Source organism: Petromyzon marinus, unplaced genomic scaffold (genome assembly GCF_048934315.1).
Source record: "Petromyzon marinus isolate PM22_M1 ecotype Great Lakes invasive population unplaced genomic scaffold, UKy_Petmar_22M1.pri1.0 PM_Scaffold_105, whole genome shotgun sequence".
NCBI lineage: Eukaryota > Metazoa > Chordata > Hyperoartia > Petromyzontiformes > Petromyzontidae > Petromyzon > Petromyzon marinus.
The window spans coordinates 198,574-215,831 of NW_027423064.1; the positions used below are offsets into that span (position 1 = coordinate 198,574).

The 17,258-nt window shown below is 53.7% G+C and overlaps 1 protein-coding gene across 1 annotated transcript in view; it reads left to right on the forward strand.

Moving 5' to 3' along the window:
• The window catches only part of LOC116936871 (uncharacterized), a 95,720-nt gene that overhangs the window by 68,261 nt on the left and 10,201 nt on the right, over positions 1-17,258 (forward strand). Inside the window, exons 23-24 of the mRNA XM_076063363.1 lie at positions 4,135-4,298; positions 15,666-15,812. Of these exons, the coding sequence (XP_075919478.1) occupies positions 4,135-4,298; positions 15,666-15,812 (311 nt within the window). The remainder of the gene's footprint in view (positions 1-4,134; positions 4,299-15,665; positions 15,813-17,258) is intronic.

Sequence of the window (17,258 nt, forward strand, 5' to 3'; positions counted from 1 at the left end):
GTGTGTGTGTGGAGGAGAGGCTGCAACTCCTCTGTCGGGAGCTGGATCGGTACTGCCTGCACCTTTGTGGAGTGCAGGAGGTCTAGTGGACTTGTTCTGGGGTGTGTGTGTGTGGAGAGGCTGCCACTCCTCTGTCGGGAGCTGGACCTCTGTGGAAGGAGGCCTAGTAGACTTGTTCTGGTGTTGATGTGGAGGAGAGGCTGTCAATCATCTGTCTGGAGTTGGACTGGTACCACCTGCACCTCTGTGGATTACAGGAGGCCTAGTAGACTTGTTCTGGTGTTGATGTGGAGGAGAGGCTGCCACTTCTCTGTCTGGAGCTGGACCGATACCGCTTGGATCTCTGTGGAGTACAGATGGACCGGTTCTGGTTTGTGTGTGTGTGGAGGAGAGGCTGCCACTCCTCTGTCGGGAGCTGGATCGGTACCGCCTGCACCTTTGTGGAGTGCAGGAGGTCTAGTGGACTTGTTCTGGTGTGTGTATGTGTGGAGAGGCTGCCACTCCTCTGTCGGGAGCTGGACCTCTGTGGAAGGAGGTCTAGTAGACTTGTTCTGGTGTGGGTGGAGGAGAGGCTGTCACTCCTCTGTCTGGAGCTGGACCAGTACCGCCTGGATCAACGTGGCATTTAGGAGGTCCGGTGCGCTGGTTCAGGTGTAGGTGTGTTTATTTGCATGAGAGGCTGCCACTCCTCTGTCGGGAGCTGGACCGGTACCGCCTGCACCTCTGTGAAGTGCAGGAGGCCTAGTAGACTTGTTCTGGTGTGTGTGTGTGTGTGGAGAGGCTGTCACTCATCTGTCTGGAGCTGAACCTCTGTGGAAGGAGGCCTAGTAGACTTGTTCTGGTATTGGTGTGGAGGAGAGGCTGCCACTTCTCTGTCTGGAGCTGGACCGGTACTGCCTGCACCTTTGTGGATTACAGGAAGCCTAGTAGACTTGTTCTGGTGTGTGTGTGTGGAGGAGAGGCTGCCACTTCCCTGTCGGGAGCTGGACCGGTACCGCCTGCACCTCTGTGGAAGGAGGCCTAGTAGACTTGTTCTGGTGTTGATGTGGAGGAGAGGCTGCCACTTCTCTGTCTGGAGCTGGACCGGAACCGCCTGGATCTCTGTGGAGTGCAGGAGGCCTAGTAGACTTGTTCTAGTTTGGGTGTGTGGAGGAAAGGCTGCCCGCTTCTCTGTCTGGAGCTGAACCTCTGTGGATTACAGGAGGCCTAGTAGACTTGTTCTGGTATGGGTGTGGAGGAGAGGCTGCCACTTCTGTGTCGGGAGCTGGACCGGTACCGCCTAGATCTCTGTGGAGTGCAGGAGGCCTAGTAGACTTGTTCTGGTGTGTGTGGAGGAGAGTCTGTCACTCATCTGTCTGGAGCTGGACTGGTACCGCCTGCACCTCTGTGGAAGGAGGCCTAGTAGACTTGTTCTGGTGTTGATGTGGAGGAGAGGCTGCCACTTCTCTGTCTGGAGCTGGACCGGTACCGCTTGGATCTCTGTGGAGTACAGATGGACCGGTTCTGGTTTGTGTGTGTGTGGAGGAGAGGCTGCCACTCCTCTGTCGGGAGCTGGATCGGTACTGCCTGCACCTTTGTGGAGTGCAGGAGGTCTAGTAGACTTGTTCTGGGGTGTGTGGAGGAGAGGCTGCCACTTCTCTGTCTGGAGCTGGACCGGTACCGCCTGGATCAACGTGGCATTTAGGAGGTCCGGTGCGCTGGTTCAGGTGTAGGTGTGTTTATTTGCATGAAAGGCTGTCACTCATCTGTCGGGAGCTGGACCGGTACCGCCTGGATCTCTGTGGAGTGCAGGAGGCCTAGTAGACTTGTTCTGGTGTGTGTGTGTGTGGAGAGGCTGCCACTCGTCTGTCTGGAGCTGGACCTCTGTGGAAGGAGGCCTAGTAGACTTGTTCTGGTGTGTGTGGAGGAGAGGCTACCGCTTCTCTGTCGGGAGCTGGACCGGTACCGCTTGGATCTCTGTGGAGTACAGATGGACCGGTTCTGGTTTGTGTGTGTGTGGAGAAGCTGCCACTCCTCTGTCGGGAGCTGGATCGGTACTGCCTGCACCTTTGTGGAGTGCAGGAGGTCTAGTGGACTTGTTCTGGGGTGTGTGTGTGGAGAGGCTGCCACTCCTCTGTCGAGAGCTGGACCTCTGTGGAAGGAGGTCTGGTAGACTTGTTCTGGTGTGTGTGGAGGAGAGGCTGCCGCTTCTCTGTCTGGAGCTGGACCGGTACCGCCTGGATCAACGTGGCATTTAGGAGGTCCGGTGCGCTGGTTCAGGTGTAGGTGTGTTTATTTGCATGAGAGGCTGTCACTCATCTGTCGGGAGCTGGACCGGTACCGCCTGGATCTCTGTGGAGTGCAGGAGGCCTAGTAGACTTGTTCTGGTGTGTGTGTGTGTGGAGAGGCTGCCGCTCTCTCTGTCGGGAGCTGGACCGGTACCGCCTGGATCTCTGTGGAGTGCAGGAGGCCTAGTAGACTTGTTCTGGTGTTGGTGTGGAGGAGAGGCTGTCACTCCTCTGTCTGGAGCTGGACCGGTACCGCCTGCACCTATGTGGATTACAGGAGGCCTAGTAGACTTGTTCTGGTGTGTGTGTGGAGGAGAGGCTGCCACTTCCCTGTCGGGAGCTGGACCGGTACCGCCTGCACCTCTGTGGAAGGAGGCCTAGTAGACTTGTTCTGGTGTTGATGTGGAGGAGAGGCTGCCGCTTCTCTGTCTGGAGCTGGACCGGTACCGCCTGGATCAACGTGGCATTTAGGAGGTCCGGTGCGCTGGTTCAGGTGTAGGTGTGTTTATTTGCCTGAGAGGCTGTCACTCATCTGTTGGGAGCTGGACCGGTACCGCCTGCACCTCTGTGGAGTGCAGGAGGTCTGGTAGACTTGTTCTGGGGTGTGTGTGTGGAGGAGAGGCTGTCTCTTCTCTAAGGATGTACCTGTTGGAGTGTGATGGTGGTGATGGTGGTGATGATGGTGGTGATGGTGGTGATGGTGGTAGTGATGGTGGTGATGGTGATGATGGTGGTGATGATGGTGATGGTGGTGATGGTGATGATGGTGTGATGGTGGTGGTGGTGGTGATGATGGTGGTGATGGTGATGGTGGTGGTGATGGTGGTGGTGGTGATGATGGTGATGGTGGTGATGGTGGTGGTGGTGATGGTGGTGATGATGGTGGTGGTGGTGATGGTGGTGATTGTGGTGGTGGTGATGATGGTGATGGTGGTGATGGTGATGATGGTGATGGTGGTGGTGGTGGTGGTGATGGTGGTGATGGTGGTGGTGGTGATGATGGTGATGGTGGTGATGGTGGTGGTGGTGATGGTGGTGATGATGGTGATGGTGGTGATGGTGGTGGTGGTGATGGTGGTGATTGTGGTGGTGGTGATGATGGTGATGGTGGTGATGGTGGTGTTGTTGATGATGGTGGTGATGGTGATGGTCCAGGTGTAGCGACCGACGGCTCTGGGTGAGGATGGTGGTGATGGTGATGGTGGTGATGGTGGTGGTGGTGGTGATGGTGATGATGATGGTGATGGTGGTGATGGTAGTGATGATGGTGGTGATGGTCCAGGTGTAGCGACCGCCGGCTCTGGGTGAGGATGGTGGTGATGGTGGTGGTGGTGATGGTGGTGATGGTGGTGATGATGGTGGTGATGGTGGTGATGGTGGTGATGGTGATAGTGGTGGTGATGGTGATGATGGTGGTGATGATGGTGGTGGTGATGGTGGTGATGGTGGTGATGGTGGTGATGGTGTTGGTGATGATGGTGGTGTTGGTGATGGTGGTCCAGGTGTAGTGACCGCCGGCTCTGGGTGAGGATGGTGGTGATGGTGATGATGGTGATGGTGATGATGGTGGTGATGGTGGTGATGGTGGTGGTGATGGTGGTGATGGTGGTGATGGTGGTGATGGTGGTGGTGGTGGTGATGGTGGTGATGGTGGTGATGGTGGTGATGGTGGTGATGGTGGTGATGGTGGTGATGGTGGTGATGGTGATGGTGGTGATGGTGGTCCAGGTGTAGTGACCGCCGGCTCTGGGTGAGGATGGTGGTGATGGTGATGGTGATGATGGTGGTGATGGTGGTGATGGTGGTGGTGGTGGTGATGGTGGTGATGGTGGTGATGGTGGTGATGATGGTGGTGATGGTGGTCCAGGTGTAGTGACCGCCGGCTCTGGGTGAGGATGGATCTTTCCGGTTGCCGCCGAGTTTCCCCGGCCCTGCTCACCGCCGTGGTGAGGCACCAGCCACGCTCACTGCTCCTCACCAACGCCAGCGTCTCTCACCGGCAGCTCGCCTGGCTCCTGGGCAGGCTCCCCGGTGAGCACTCACCACACTCACCACACTCACCACGCTCACCACGCTCACCACGCTCACTGCTCCTCACCAACGCCAGCGTCTCTCACCGGCAGCTCGCCTGGCTCCTGGGCAGGCTCCCCGGTGAGCACTCAACACACTCACCACGCTCACCACGCTCACCACACTCACACTCACCACGCTCACCACGCTCACCACACTCACACTCACCACGCTCACCACGCTCACACTCACCACGCTCACCACGCTCACCACGCTCACCACGCTCACCACGCTCACACTCACTACACTCACCACGCTCACCACGCTCACCACACTCACCACGCTCGCACTCACTACACTCACTACACTCACCACGCTCACACTCACTACACTCACCACGCTCACACTCACTACACTCACCACGCTCACCACGCTCACGCTCACTACACTCACCACGCTCACCACGCTCACCAAGCTCACCACGCTCACACTCACCACGCTCACCACGCTCACCAAGCTCACCACGCTCACACTCACTACGCTCACCACACTCACCACGCTCACCACGCTCACCCTCACCACGCTCACCACGCTCACCACGCTCACCACGCTCACCACGCTCACACTCACTATGCTCACCACGCTCACCACGCTCACCACACTCACCACGCTCACCACGCTCACCACGCTCACCACGCTCACACTCACTACACTCACTACACTCACCACGCTCACACTCACTACACTCACCAAGCTCACCACGCTCACCACGCTCACACTCACTACACTCACTACACTCACCACGCTCACCAAGCTCACCACACTCACCACGCTCACCACGCTCACCACGCTCACCACGCTCACACTCACTACACTCACCACGCTCATACTCACCACGCTCACCACGCTCACCACGCTCACACTCACTACGCTTACCACGCTCACCACGCTCACCACGCTCACCACGCTCGCACTCACCACACTCACCACGCTCACCACGCTCACCACGCTCACCACGCTCGCACTCACCACACTCACCACGCTCACCACGCTCACACTCACTACACTCACCAAGCTCACCAAGCTCACCACGCTCACCACGCTCACACTCACTACACTCACCACGCTCACCACGCTCACACTCACCACGCTCACCACGCTCACACTCACTACACTCACCACGCTCACCACACTCACCACGCTCACCACGCTCACACTCACTACACTCACCACGCTCACCACGCTCACCACGCTCACACTCACCACGCTCACACTCACCACGCTCACCACACTCACCACGGTCACCAAGCTCACCACGCTCGCACTCACTACACTCACCACGCTCACCACGCTCACCACGCTCACCACGCTCACACTCACTACACTCACCACGCTCACACTCACTACACTCACCACGCTCACCACGCTCACCACGCTCACCACGCTCACCACGCTCACACTCACTACACTCACCACGCTCACGCTCACCACGCTCACCACGCTCACCACGCTCACACTCACTACACTCACCACGCTCACCACGCTCACACTCACTACACTCACCACGCTCACACTCACCACGCTCACCACGCTCGCACTCACTACACTCACCACGCTCACCACGCTCGCACTCACTACACTCACCACGCTCACCACGCTCACCACACTCACCACGCTCACACTCACTACACTCACCACGCTCACCACGCTCACCACGCTCACCACGCTCGCACTCACTACACTCACCACGCTCGCCACGCTCATCATGCTCACCACACTCACCACGCTCACACTCACTACACTCACCACGCTCACTACACTCACCACACTCACCACGCTCACACTCACCACGCTCACCACGCTCACCACGCTCACCACGCTCACCACGCTCACACTCACTACACTCACCACGCTCACACTCACTACACTCACCACGCTCACCACGCTCACCACGCTCACCACGCTCACACTCACTACACTCACCACGCTCACACTCACCACGCTCACCACGCTCACACTCACTACACTCACCACGCTCACCACGCTCACGCTCACCACGCTCACCACGCTCACCACGCTCACACTCACTACACTCACCACGCTCACACTCACTACACTCACCACGCTCACCACGCTCACCACGCTCACCACGCTCACACTCACTACACTCACCACGCTCACGCTCACCATGCTCACCACGCTCACACTTGCCACGCTCACCACGCTCACCACGCTCACACTCACTACACTCACCACGCTCACACTCACCACGCTCACCACGCTCGCACTCACTACACTCACCACGCTCACCACGCTCGCACTCACTACACTCACCACGCTCACCACGCTCACCACGCTCACCACGCTCACACTCACCACGCTCACCACGCTCGCACTCACTACACTCACCACGCTCACCACACTCACCACGCTCGCCACGCTCATCATGCTCACCACGCTCACCACACTCACCACGCTCGCCACGCTCACCACACTCACCACGCTCACCACGCTCACCACGCTCACCACGCTCACACTCACTACACTCACCACGCTCACCACGCTCACCACGCTCACCACGCTCACACTCACTACACTCACCACGCTCACCACGCTCACCACGCTCACCACGCTCACACTCACTACACTCACCAAGCTCACCACGCTCACCACGCTCACCACGCTCACACTCACCACGCTCACCACACTCACCACGGTCACCAAGCTCACCACGCTCACCACGCTCACCACGCTCACCACGCTCGCACTCACTACACTCACCACGCTCACCACGCTCACACTCACCACGCTCACCACACTCACCACGCTCACCACACTCACCACGGTCACCAAGCTCACCACGCTCACCACGCTCACCACGCTCACCACGCTCACACTCACCTACACTCACCACGCTCACACTCACTACACTCACCACGCTCACCACGCTCACACTCACTACACTCACCACGCTCACCACGCTCACCACGCTCACCACGCTCACACTCACTACACTCACCACGCTCACGCTCACCATGCTCACCGCGCTCACACTCAATACACTCACCACGCTCACCACGCTCACCACGCTCACCACGCTCACACTCACTACACTCACCACGCTCACCACGCTCACCACGCTCACACTCACTACACTCACCACGCTCACACTCACCACGCTCACCACGCTCACACTCACTACACTCACCACGCTCACACTCACTACACTCACCACGCTCACCACGCTCACCACGCTCACCACGCTCACGCTCACCACGCTCACCACGCTCACCACGCTCACACTCACTACACTCACCACGCTCACCACGCTCACCACGCTCACCACGCTCACACTCACTACACTCACCACGCTCACGCTCACCGCGCTCACACTTGCCACGCTCACCACGCTCACCACGCTCACCACGCTCACACTCACTACACTCACCACGCTCACCACGCTCACCACGCTCACCACGCTCACCACGCTCACACTCACTACACTCACCACGCTCACACTCACCACGCTCACCACGCTCACACTCACTACACTCACCACGCTCACGCTCACCACGCTCACCACGCTCGCACTCACTACACTCACCACGCTCACCACGCTCACACTCACCACGCTCACCACGCTCGCACTCACTACACTCACCACGCTCACCACGCTCACGCTCACCACGCTCACACTCACTACACTCACCACGCTCACCACGCTCACACTCACCACGCTCACCACGCTCACCACGCTCGCTCACCGTGGCTCACTCACCAAGCTCGTTCGCCACAATATGTTGCAGTGTTTGTCACTGTGTGTGTGTGTCACTGTGTGTGTGTCACTGTTGTGTGTGTCACTGCGTGTGTGTCACTGTGTGTGTCACTGTGTGTGTGTGTGTCACTGTGTGTGTGTCACTGTGTGTGTGTCACTGTGTGTGTGACACTGTGTGTGTGTCACTGTGTGTGTGTGTCACTGTGTGTGTGTCACTGTGTGTGTGTGTGTCACTGTGTGTGTGTCACTGTGTGTGTGTCACTGTGTGTGTGACACTGTGTGTGTGTCACTGTGTGTGTGTGTCACTGTGTGTGTGTCACTGTGTGTGTGTGTGTCACTGTGTGTGTGTCACTGTGTGTGTGTGTCACTGTGTGTGTGTCACTGTGTGTGTGTCACTGTGTGTGTCACTGTGTGTGTGTGTCACTGTGTGTGTGTCACTGTGTGTGTGTCAGTGTGTGTGTGTGTCACTGTGTGTGTGTCACTGTGTGTGTGTGTCACTGTGTGTGTGTCACTGTGTGTGTCACTGTGTGTGTGTCACTGTGTGTGTCACTGTGTGTGTGTCACTGTGTGTGTCACTGTGTGTGTGTCACTGTGTGTGTGTGTCACTGTGTGTCACTGTGTGTGTCACTGTGTGTGTCACTGTGTGTGTGTCACTGTGTGTGTGTGTCACTGTGTGTCACTGTGTGTGTGTCACTGTGTGTGTCACTGTGTGTGTGTCACTGTGTGTGTGTGTCACTGTGTGTGTGTCACTGTGTGTGTGTGTCACTGTGTGTGTCACTGTGTGTGTGTCACTGTGTGTGTGTCACTGTGTGTGTCACTGTGTGTGTGTGTCACTGTGTGTGTCACTGTGTGTGTGTCACTGTGTGTGTCACTGTGTGTGTGTGTCACGTGTGTGTGTGTGTCACTGTGTGTGTCACTGTGTGTGTGTCACTGTGTGTGTGTCACTGTGTGTGTGTGTCACTGTGTGTGTGTCACTGTGTGTGTGTCACTGTGTGTGTGTCACTGTGTGTGTGTCACTGTGTGTGTGTCACTGTGTGTGTGTGTCACTGTGTGTGTGTGTGTCACTGTGTGTGTGTCACTGTGTCACTGTGTGTGTGTGTCACTGTGTGTGTGTGTGTCACTGTGTGTGTGTCACTGTGTGTGTCACTGTGTGTGTCACTGTGTGTGTGTGTGTCACTGTGTGTGTGTCACTGTGTGTGTCACTGTGTGTGTGTGTGTCACTGTGTGTGTCACTGTGTGTGTGTCACTGTGTGTGTCACTGTGTGTGTGTCACTGTGTGTGTCACTGTGTGTGTGTGTCACTGTGTGTGTGTCACTGTGTGTGTCACTGTGTGTGTGTGTCACTGTGTGTGTGTGTCACTGTGTGTATCACTGTGTGTGTGTCACTGTGTGTGTGTGTCACTGTGTGTGTGTCACTGTGTGTGTGTCACTGTGTGTGTGTCACTGTGTGTGTGTCACTGTGTGTGTGTGTGTGTCACTGTGTGTGTGTGTGTCACTGTGTGTGTGTCACTGTGTCACTGTGTGTGTGTGTCACTGTGTGTGTGTGTGTCACTGTGTGTGTGTCACTGTGTGTGTCACTGTGTGTGTCACTGTGTGTGTGTGTCACTGTGTGTGTGTCACTGTGTGTGTCACTGTGTGTGTGTGTCACTGTGTGTGTCACTGTGTGTGTGTCACTGTGTGTCACTGTGTGTGTGTGTCACTGTGTGTGTCACTGTGTGTGTGTCACTGTGTGTGTGTGTCACTGTGTGTGTCACTGTGTGTGTGTCACTGTGTGTCACTGTGTGTGTGTGTCACTGTGTGTGTGTCACTGTGTGTGTGTCACTGTGTGTGTGTGTCACTGTGTGTGTGTCACTGTGTGTGTGTGTCACTGTGTGTGTGTGTCACTGTGTGTGTGTGTGTGTCACTGTGTGTGTCACTGTGTGTGTGTGTGTCACTGTGTGTGTGTGTCACTGTGTGTGTGTGTCACTGTGTGTGTGTCACTGTGTGTCACTGTGTGTGTGTGACTGTGTGTGTGTGTCACTGTGTCACTGTGTGTGTCACTGTGTGTGTGTGTGTCACTGTGTGTGTGTGTCACTGTGTGTGACTGTGTGTGTGTGTCACTGTGTGTGTGTGTGTCACTGTGTGTGTGTCACTGTGTGTGTCACTGTGTGTGACTGTGTGTGTGTGTCACTGTGTGTGTGTGTGTCACTGTGTGTGTGTCACTGTGTGTGTGTCACTGTGTGTGTCACTGTGTGTGACTGTGTGTGTGTGTCACTGTGTGTGTGTCACTGTGTGTGTGTCACTGTGTGTGTGTGTGTCACTGTGTGTGTGTCACTGTGTGTGTCCCTGTGTGTGTGTCACTGTGTGTGTGTCACTGTGTGTGTGTCACTGTGTGTGTGTCACTGTGTGTGTGTGACACTGTGTGTGTGTGTCACTGTGTGTGTGTGTCACTGTGTGTGTGTCACTGTGTGTGTGTCACTGTGTGTGTGTGACACTGTGTGTGTGTGTGTGACACTGTGTGTGTCACTGTGTGTGTGTCACTGTGTGTGTCACTGTGTGTGTCACTGTGTGTGTGTCACTGTGTGTGTGTCACTGTGTGTGTGTGTCACTGTGTGTGTGTGTCACTGTGTGTGTGTCACTGTGTCACTGTGTGTATCACTGTGTGTGTCACTGTGTGTGTGTGTCACTGTGTGTGTGTCACTGTGTGTGTCACTGTGTGTGTGTCACTGTGTGTGTCACTGTGTGTGTCACTGTGTGTGTGTCACTGTGTGTGTGTCACTGTGTGTGTGTCACTGTGTGTGTGTGTGTCACTGTGTGTGTCACTGTGTGTGTCACTGTGTGTGTCACTGTGTGTGTGTGTGTGTCACTGTGTGTGTCACTGTGTGTGTGTGTCACTGTGTGTGTGTCACTGTGTGTGTGTGTGTGTCACTGTGTGTGTGTCACTGTGTGTGTGTCACTGTGTGTGTGTGTGTGTCACTGTGTGTGTCACTGTGTGTGTGTCACTGTGTGTGTGTGTGTGTCACTGTGTGTGTCACTGTGTGTGTCACTGTGTGTGTGTGTCACTGTGTGTGTCACTGTGTGTGTGTCACTGTGTGTGTCACTGTGTGTGTGTGTCACTGTGTGTGTGTCACTGTGTGTGTCACTGTGTGTGTCACTGTGTGTGTGTGTCACTGTGTGTGTGTGTCACTGTGTGTGTCACTGTGTGTGTGTGTCACTGTGTGTGTGTCACTGTGTGTGTGTCACTGTGTGTGTCACTGTGTGTGTGTGTCACTGTGTGTGTGTCACTGTGTGTGTCACTGTGTGTGTGTCACTGTGTGTGTCACTGTGTGTGTGTGTCACTGTGTGTGTGTGTGTCACTGTGTGTGTGTGTCACTGTGTGTGTGACACTGTGTGTGTGTCACTGTGTGTGTGTCACTGTGTGTGTCACTGTGTGTGTGTGTCACTGTGTGTGTGTGTGTCACTGTGTGTGTGTGTCACTGTGTGTGTCACTGTGTGTGTCACTGTGTGTGTGTCACTGTGTGTGTGTCACTGTGTGTGTGTGTGTCACTGTGTGTGTCACTGTGTGTGTCACTGTGTGTGTGTGTGTGTCACTGTGTGTGTCACTGTGTGTGTGTGTCACTGTGTGTGTGTCACTGTGTGTGTGTGTGTGTCACTGTGTGTGTGTCACTGTGTGTGTGTCACTGTGTGTGTGTGTGTGTCACTGTGTGTGTCACTGTGTGTGTGTCACTGTGTGTGTGTGTGTGTCACTGTGTGTGTCACTGTGTGTGTCACTGTGTGTGTGTGTCACTGTGTGTGTCACTGTGTGTGTGTCACTGTGTGTGTCACTGTGTGTGTGTGTCACTGTGTGTGTGTCACTGTGTGTGTCACTGTGTGTGTCACTGTGTGTGTGTCACTGTGTGTGTGTGTCACTGTGTGTGTCACTGTGTGTGTGTCACTGTGTGTGTGTCACTGTGTGTGTGTCACTGTGTGTGTCACTGTGTGTGTGTGTCACTGTGTGTGTGTCACTGTGTGTGTCACTGTGTGTGTGTCACTGTGTGTGTCACTGTGTGTGTGTCACTGTGTGTGTGTGTGTCACTGTGTGTGTGTGTCACTGTGTGTGTGTCACTGTGTGTGTCACTGTGTGTGTGTCACTGTGTGTGTCACTGTGTGTGTGTGTCACTGTGTGTGTGTGTGTGTCACTGTGTGTGTGTGTCACTGTGTGTGTCACTGTGTGTGTCACTGTGTGTGTGTCACTGTGTGTGTGTCACTGTGTGTGTCACTGTGTGTGTGTCACTGTGTGTGTGTGTCACTGTGTGTGTGTCACTGTGTGTGTGTCACTGTGTGTGTGTGTCACTGTGTGTGTGTGTCACTGTGTGTGTGTCACTGTGTGTGTGTCACTGTGTGTGTCACTGTGTGTGTGTGTCACTGTGTGTGTCACTGTGTGTGTGTGTGTCACTGTGTGTGTCACTGTGTGTGTGTGTCACTGTGTGTGTGTCACTGTGTGTGTGTGTCACTGTGTGTGTGTCACTGTGTGTGTGTCACTGTGTGTGTCACTGTGTGTGTGTGTCACTGTGTGTGTGTGTCACTGTGTGTGTGTGTCACTGTGTGTGTGTGTGTGTCACTGTGTGTGTGTCACTGTGTGTGTGTGTGTCACTGTGTGTGTGTCACTGTGTGTGTGTCACTGTGTGTGTGTCACTGTGTGTGTGTCAGTGTGTGTCACTGTGTGTGTGTCACTGTGTGTGTGTCACTGTGTGTGTGTCACTGTGTGTGTCACTGTGTGTGTGTGTCACTGTGTGTGTGTGTCACTGTGTGTGTGTCACTGTGTGTGTGTGTCACTGTGTGTGTGTCACTGTGTGTGACTGTGTGTGTGTCACTGTGTGTGTGTGTCACTGTGTGTGTCACTGTGTGTGTGTCACTGTGTGTGTGTGTCACTGTGTGTGTGTCACTGTGTGTGTGTGTCACTGTGTGTGTGTGTCACTGTGTGTGTGTCACTGTGTGTGTGTGTCACTGTGTGTGTGTCACTGTGTGACTGTGTGTGTGTCACTGTGTGTGTGTGTCACTGTGTGTGTGTGTCACTGTGTGTGTGTGTCACTGTGTGTGTGTGTCACTGTGTGTGTGTCACTGTGTGTGTGTGTCACTGTGTGTGTGTCACTGTGTGTGACTGTGTGTGTCACTGTGTGTGTGTGTCACTGTGTGTGTGTCACTGTGTGTGTGTGTCACTGTGTGTGTGTCACTGTGTGTGACTGTGTGTGTGTCACTGTGTGTGTGTGTGTGTCACTGTGTGTGTCACTGTGTGTGTGTGTCACTGTGTGTGTGTCACTGTGTGTGTGTGTGTCACTGTGTGTGTGTGTCACTGTGTGTGTGTGTCACTGTGTGTGTGTCACTGTGTGTGTGTGTGTCACTGTGTGTGTGTGTCACTGTGTGTGTGTGTCACTGTGTGTGACACTGTGTGTGTGTCACTGTGTGTGTCACTGTGTGTGTGTGTCACTGTGTGTGTCACTGTGTGTGTGTCACTGTGTGTGTCACTGTGTGTGTCACTGTGTGTGTGTCACTGTGTGTGTCACTGTGTGTGTCACTGTGTGTGTCACTGTGTGTGTGTGTGTCACTGTGTGTGTGTCACTGTGTGTGTCACTGTGTGTGTGTGTGTGTCACTGTGTGTGTGTGTCACTGTGTGTCACTGTGTGTGTGTGTGTCACTGTGTGTGTGTCACTGTGTGTGTCACTGTGTGTGTGTCACTGTGTGTGTCACTGTGTGTGTGTGTGTGTCACTGTGTGTGTGTGTGTCACTGTGTGTGTATCACTGTGTGTGTGTCACTGTGTGTGTGTCACTGTGTGTGTCACTGTGTGTGTGTGTGTGTCACTGTGTGTGTGTCACTGTGTGTGTGTCACTGTGTGTGTGTCACTGTGTGTGTGTCACTGTGTGTGTCACTGTGTGTGTCACTGTGTGTGTGTCACTGTGTGTGTCACTGTGTGTGTCACTGTGTGTGTGTGTGTCACTGTGTGTGTGTCACTGTGTGTGTGTCACTGTGTGTGTCACTGTGTGTGTGTCACTGTGTGTGTCACTGTGTGTGTCACTGTGTGTGTGTGTGTCACTGTGTGTGTGTCACTGTGTGTGTCACTGTGTGTGTGTCACTGTGTGTGTGTGTCACTGTGTGTGTCACTGTGTGTGTGTCACTGTGTGTGTCACTGTGTGTGTCACTGTGTGTGTGTGTGTCACTGTGTGTGTGTCACTGTGTGTGTGTCACTGTGTGTGTGTCACTGTGTGTGTCACTGTGTGTGTGTCACTGTGTGTGTCACTGTGTGTGTGTCACTGTGTGTGTCACTGTGTGTGTCACTGTGTGTGTGTGTGACACTGTGTGTATCACTGTGTGTGTGTCACTGTGTCACTGTGTGTCACTGTGTGTGTGTGTCACTGTGTGTCACTGTGTGTGTGTCACTGTGTGTGTCACTGTGTGTGTCACTGTGTGTGTGTGTGTCACTGTGTGTGTGTCACTGTGTGTGTCACTGTGTGTGTGTCACTGTGTGTGTGTGTCACTGTGTGTGTCACTGTGTGTGTGTCACTGTGTGTGTCACTGTGTGTGTCACTGTGTGTGTGTGTGTCACTGTGTGTGTGTCACTGTGTGTGTGTCACTGTGTGTGTGTCACTGTGTGTGTCACTGTGTGTGTGTCACTGTGTGTGTCACTGTGTGTGTGTCACTGTGTGTGTCACTGTGTGTGTCACTGTGTGTGTGTGTGACACTGTGTGTATCACTGTGTGTGTGTCACTGTGTCACTGTGTGTCACTGTGTGTGTGTGTCACTGTGTGTCACTGTGTGTGTGTCACTGTGTGTGTCACTGTGTGTGTCACTGTGTGTGTGTGTGTCACTGTGTGTGTGTCACTGTGTCACTGTGTGTCACTGTGTGTGTGTCACTGTGTGTGTCACTGTGTGTGTCACTGTGTGTGTGTGTCACTGTGTGTGTGTGTGTGTCACTGTGTGTGTGTCACTGTGTGTGTCACTGTGTGTGTGTGTGTGTCACTGTGTGTGTGTCACTGTGTGTGTCACTGTGTGTGTCACTGTGTGTGTGTCACTGTGTGTGTGTGTGTCACTGTGTGTGTCACTGTGTGTGTGTGTCACTGTGTGTGTGTGTGTCACTGTGTGTGTGTCACTGTGTGTGTCACTGTGTGTGTGTGACACTGTGTGTGTCACTGTGTGTGTGTGTGTCACTGTGTGTGTGTGTGTGTCACTGTGTGTGTCACTGTGTGTGTGTGTCACTGTGTGTGTGTGTGTCACTGTGTGTGTCACTGTGTGTGTGTGTGTCACTGTGTGTGTGTGTGTGTCACTGTGTGTGTGTGTGTGTCACTGTGTGTGTCACTGTGTGTGTGTGTCACTGTGTGTGTGTGTGTCACTGTGTGTGTCACTGTGTGTGTGTGTGTCACTGTGTGTGTCACTGTGTGTGTGTCACTGTGTGTGTGTGTGTGTCACTGTGTGTGTGTGTGTCACTGTGTGTGTGTCACTGTGTGTGTCACTGTGTGTGTCACTGTGTGTGTGTCACTGTGTGTGTGTGTGTGTCACTGTGTGTGTGTGTGTGACACTGTGTGTGACACTGTGTGTGTCACTGTGTGTGTGTCACTGTGTGTGTGTCACTGTGTGTGTGTCACTGTGTGTGTGTGTGTCAGGCCTACGAGAGCTGTCGCTAGGCGGCTGTGCGTGGAGCGTGGTAACTGCGCTCACCACCTGTCCCTCCGCTCCTCCGCTGAGATCTCTCGACCTGTCGGGAGCTCACGGAGCCACAGACGACCTCCTGAGACTCCTCTTCCTCCCTGGTGACACAACCACAACAACAACAATAACCACAACAACAACAACCACAACAACAACAACCACTACTACCACCACTACTACCACTACTACCACAACAACCACTACTACCACTACTACCACCACTACTACTACCACTACCACCACCACTACACCAACCACACCACACACACCACCACCACTACTACCACCCACCACTACTACTACACCACTACAACCCCACTACACACCACTACACACCACACAACCACACTACCACCACACACTACTACCATACTTACACACTACTAACCACTACTACCAACACTACCACCACTACTACTACCACTACTACTACTACCACTACCACTACTACTACTACCACTACTACCACCACTACTACTACCACCACTACTACTACTACCACTACTACTACCACTACTACTACCACTACTACTACCACTACTACCACTACCACCACTACTACTACTACCACTACTACCACTACTACTACCACTACTACTACTACCACTACTACCAACACTACCACCACTACTACTACCACTACTACTACTACCACTACTACTACTACCACTACCACTACTACTACTACCACTACTACCACCACTACTACTACCACCACTACTACTACTACCACTACTACTACCACTACTACTACCACTACTACTACCACCACTACTACTACCACCACTACTACTACCACTACTACTACCACCACTACTACTACTACCACTACTACCACTACTACTACCACTACTACTACTACCACTACTACCACCACTACTACTACCACCACTACTACTACTACCACTACTACTACCACTACTACTACTACCACTACTACCACCACTACTACTACCACCACTACTACTACCACCACTACTACTACCACTACTACTACCACTACTACCAACACTACTACCAACACTACCACCACTACTACTACTACTACCACTACTACCACCACTACTACTACTACCACTACTACCACTACTACTACCACTACTACCACCACTACTACTACTACCACCACCACTACTACTACCACCACTACTACTACCACTACTACTACCACTACTACCACCGCTACTACTACAACCACTACTACTACTACCACTACTACTACCACTACCACCACTACTACTACCACTACTACTACTACCACCACTACTACTACCACCACTACTACTACCACCACTACTACCACTACTACTACCACTACTACTACCACTACTACTACCACCACTACTACTACCACCACTACTACCACCACTACTACTACCACCACCACTACTACTACCACTACTACCACCACTACTACTACCACTACTACTACTACCACTACTACCACCGCTACTACTACAACCACTACTACTACTACCACTACTACTACCACTACTACTACCACCACTACTACTACCACTACTACCACTACTACTACCACTACTACT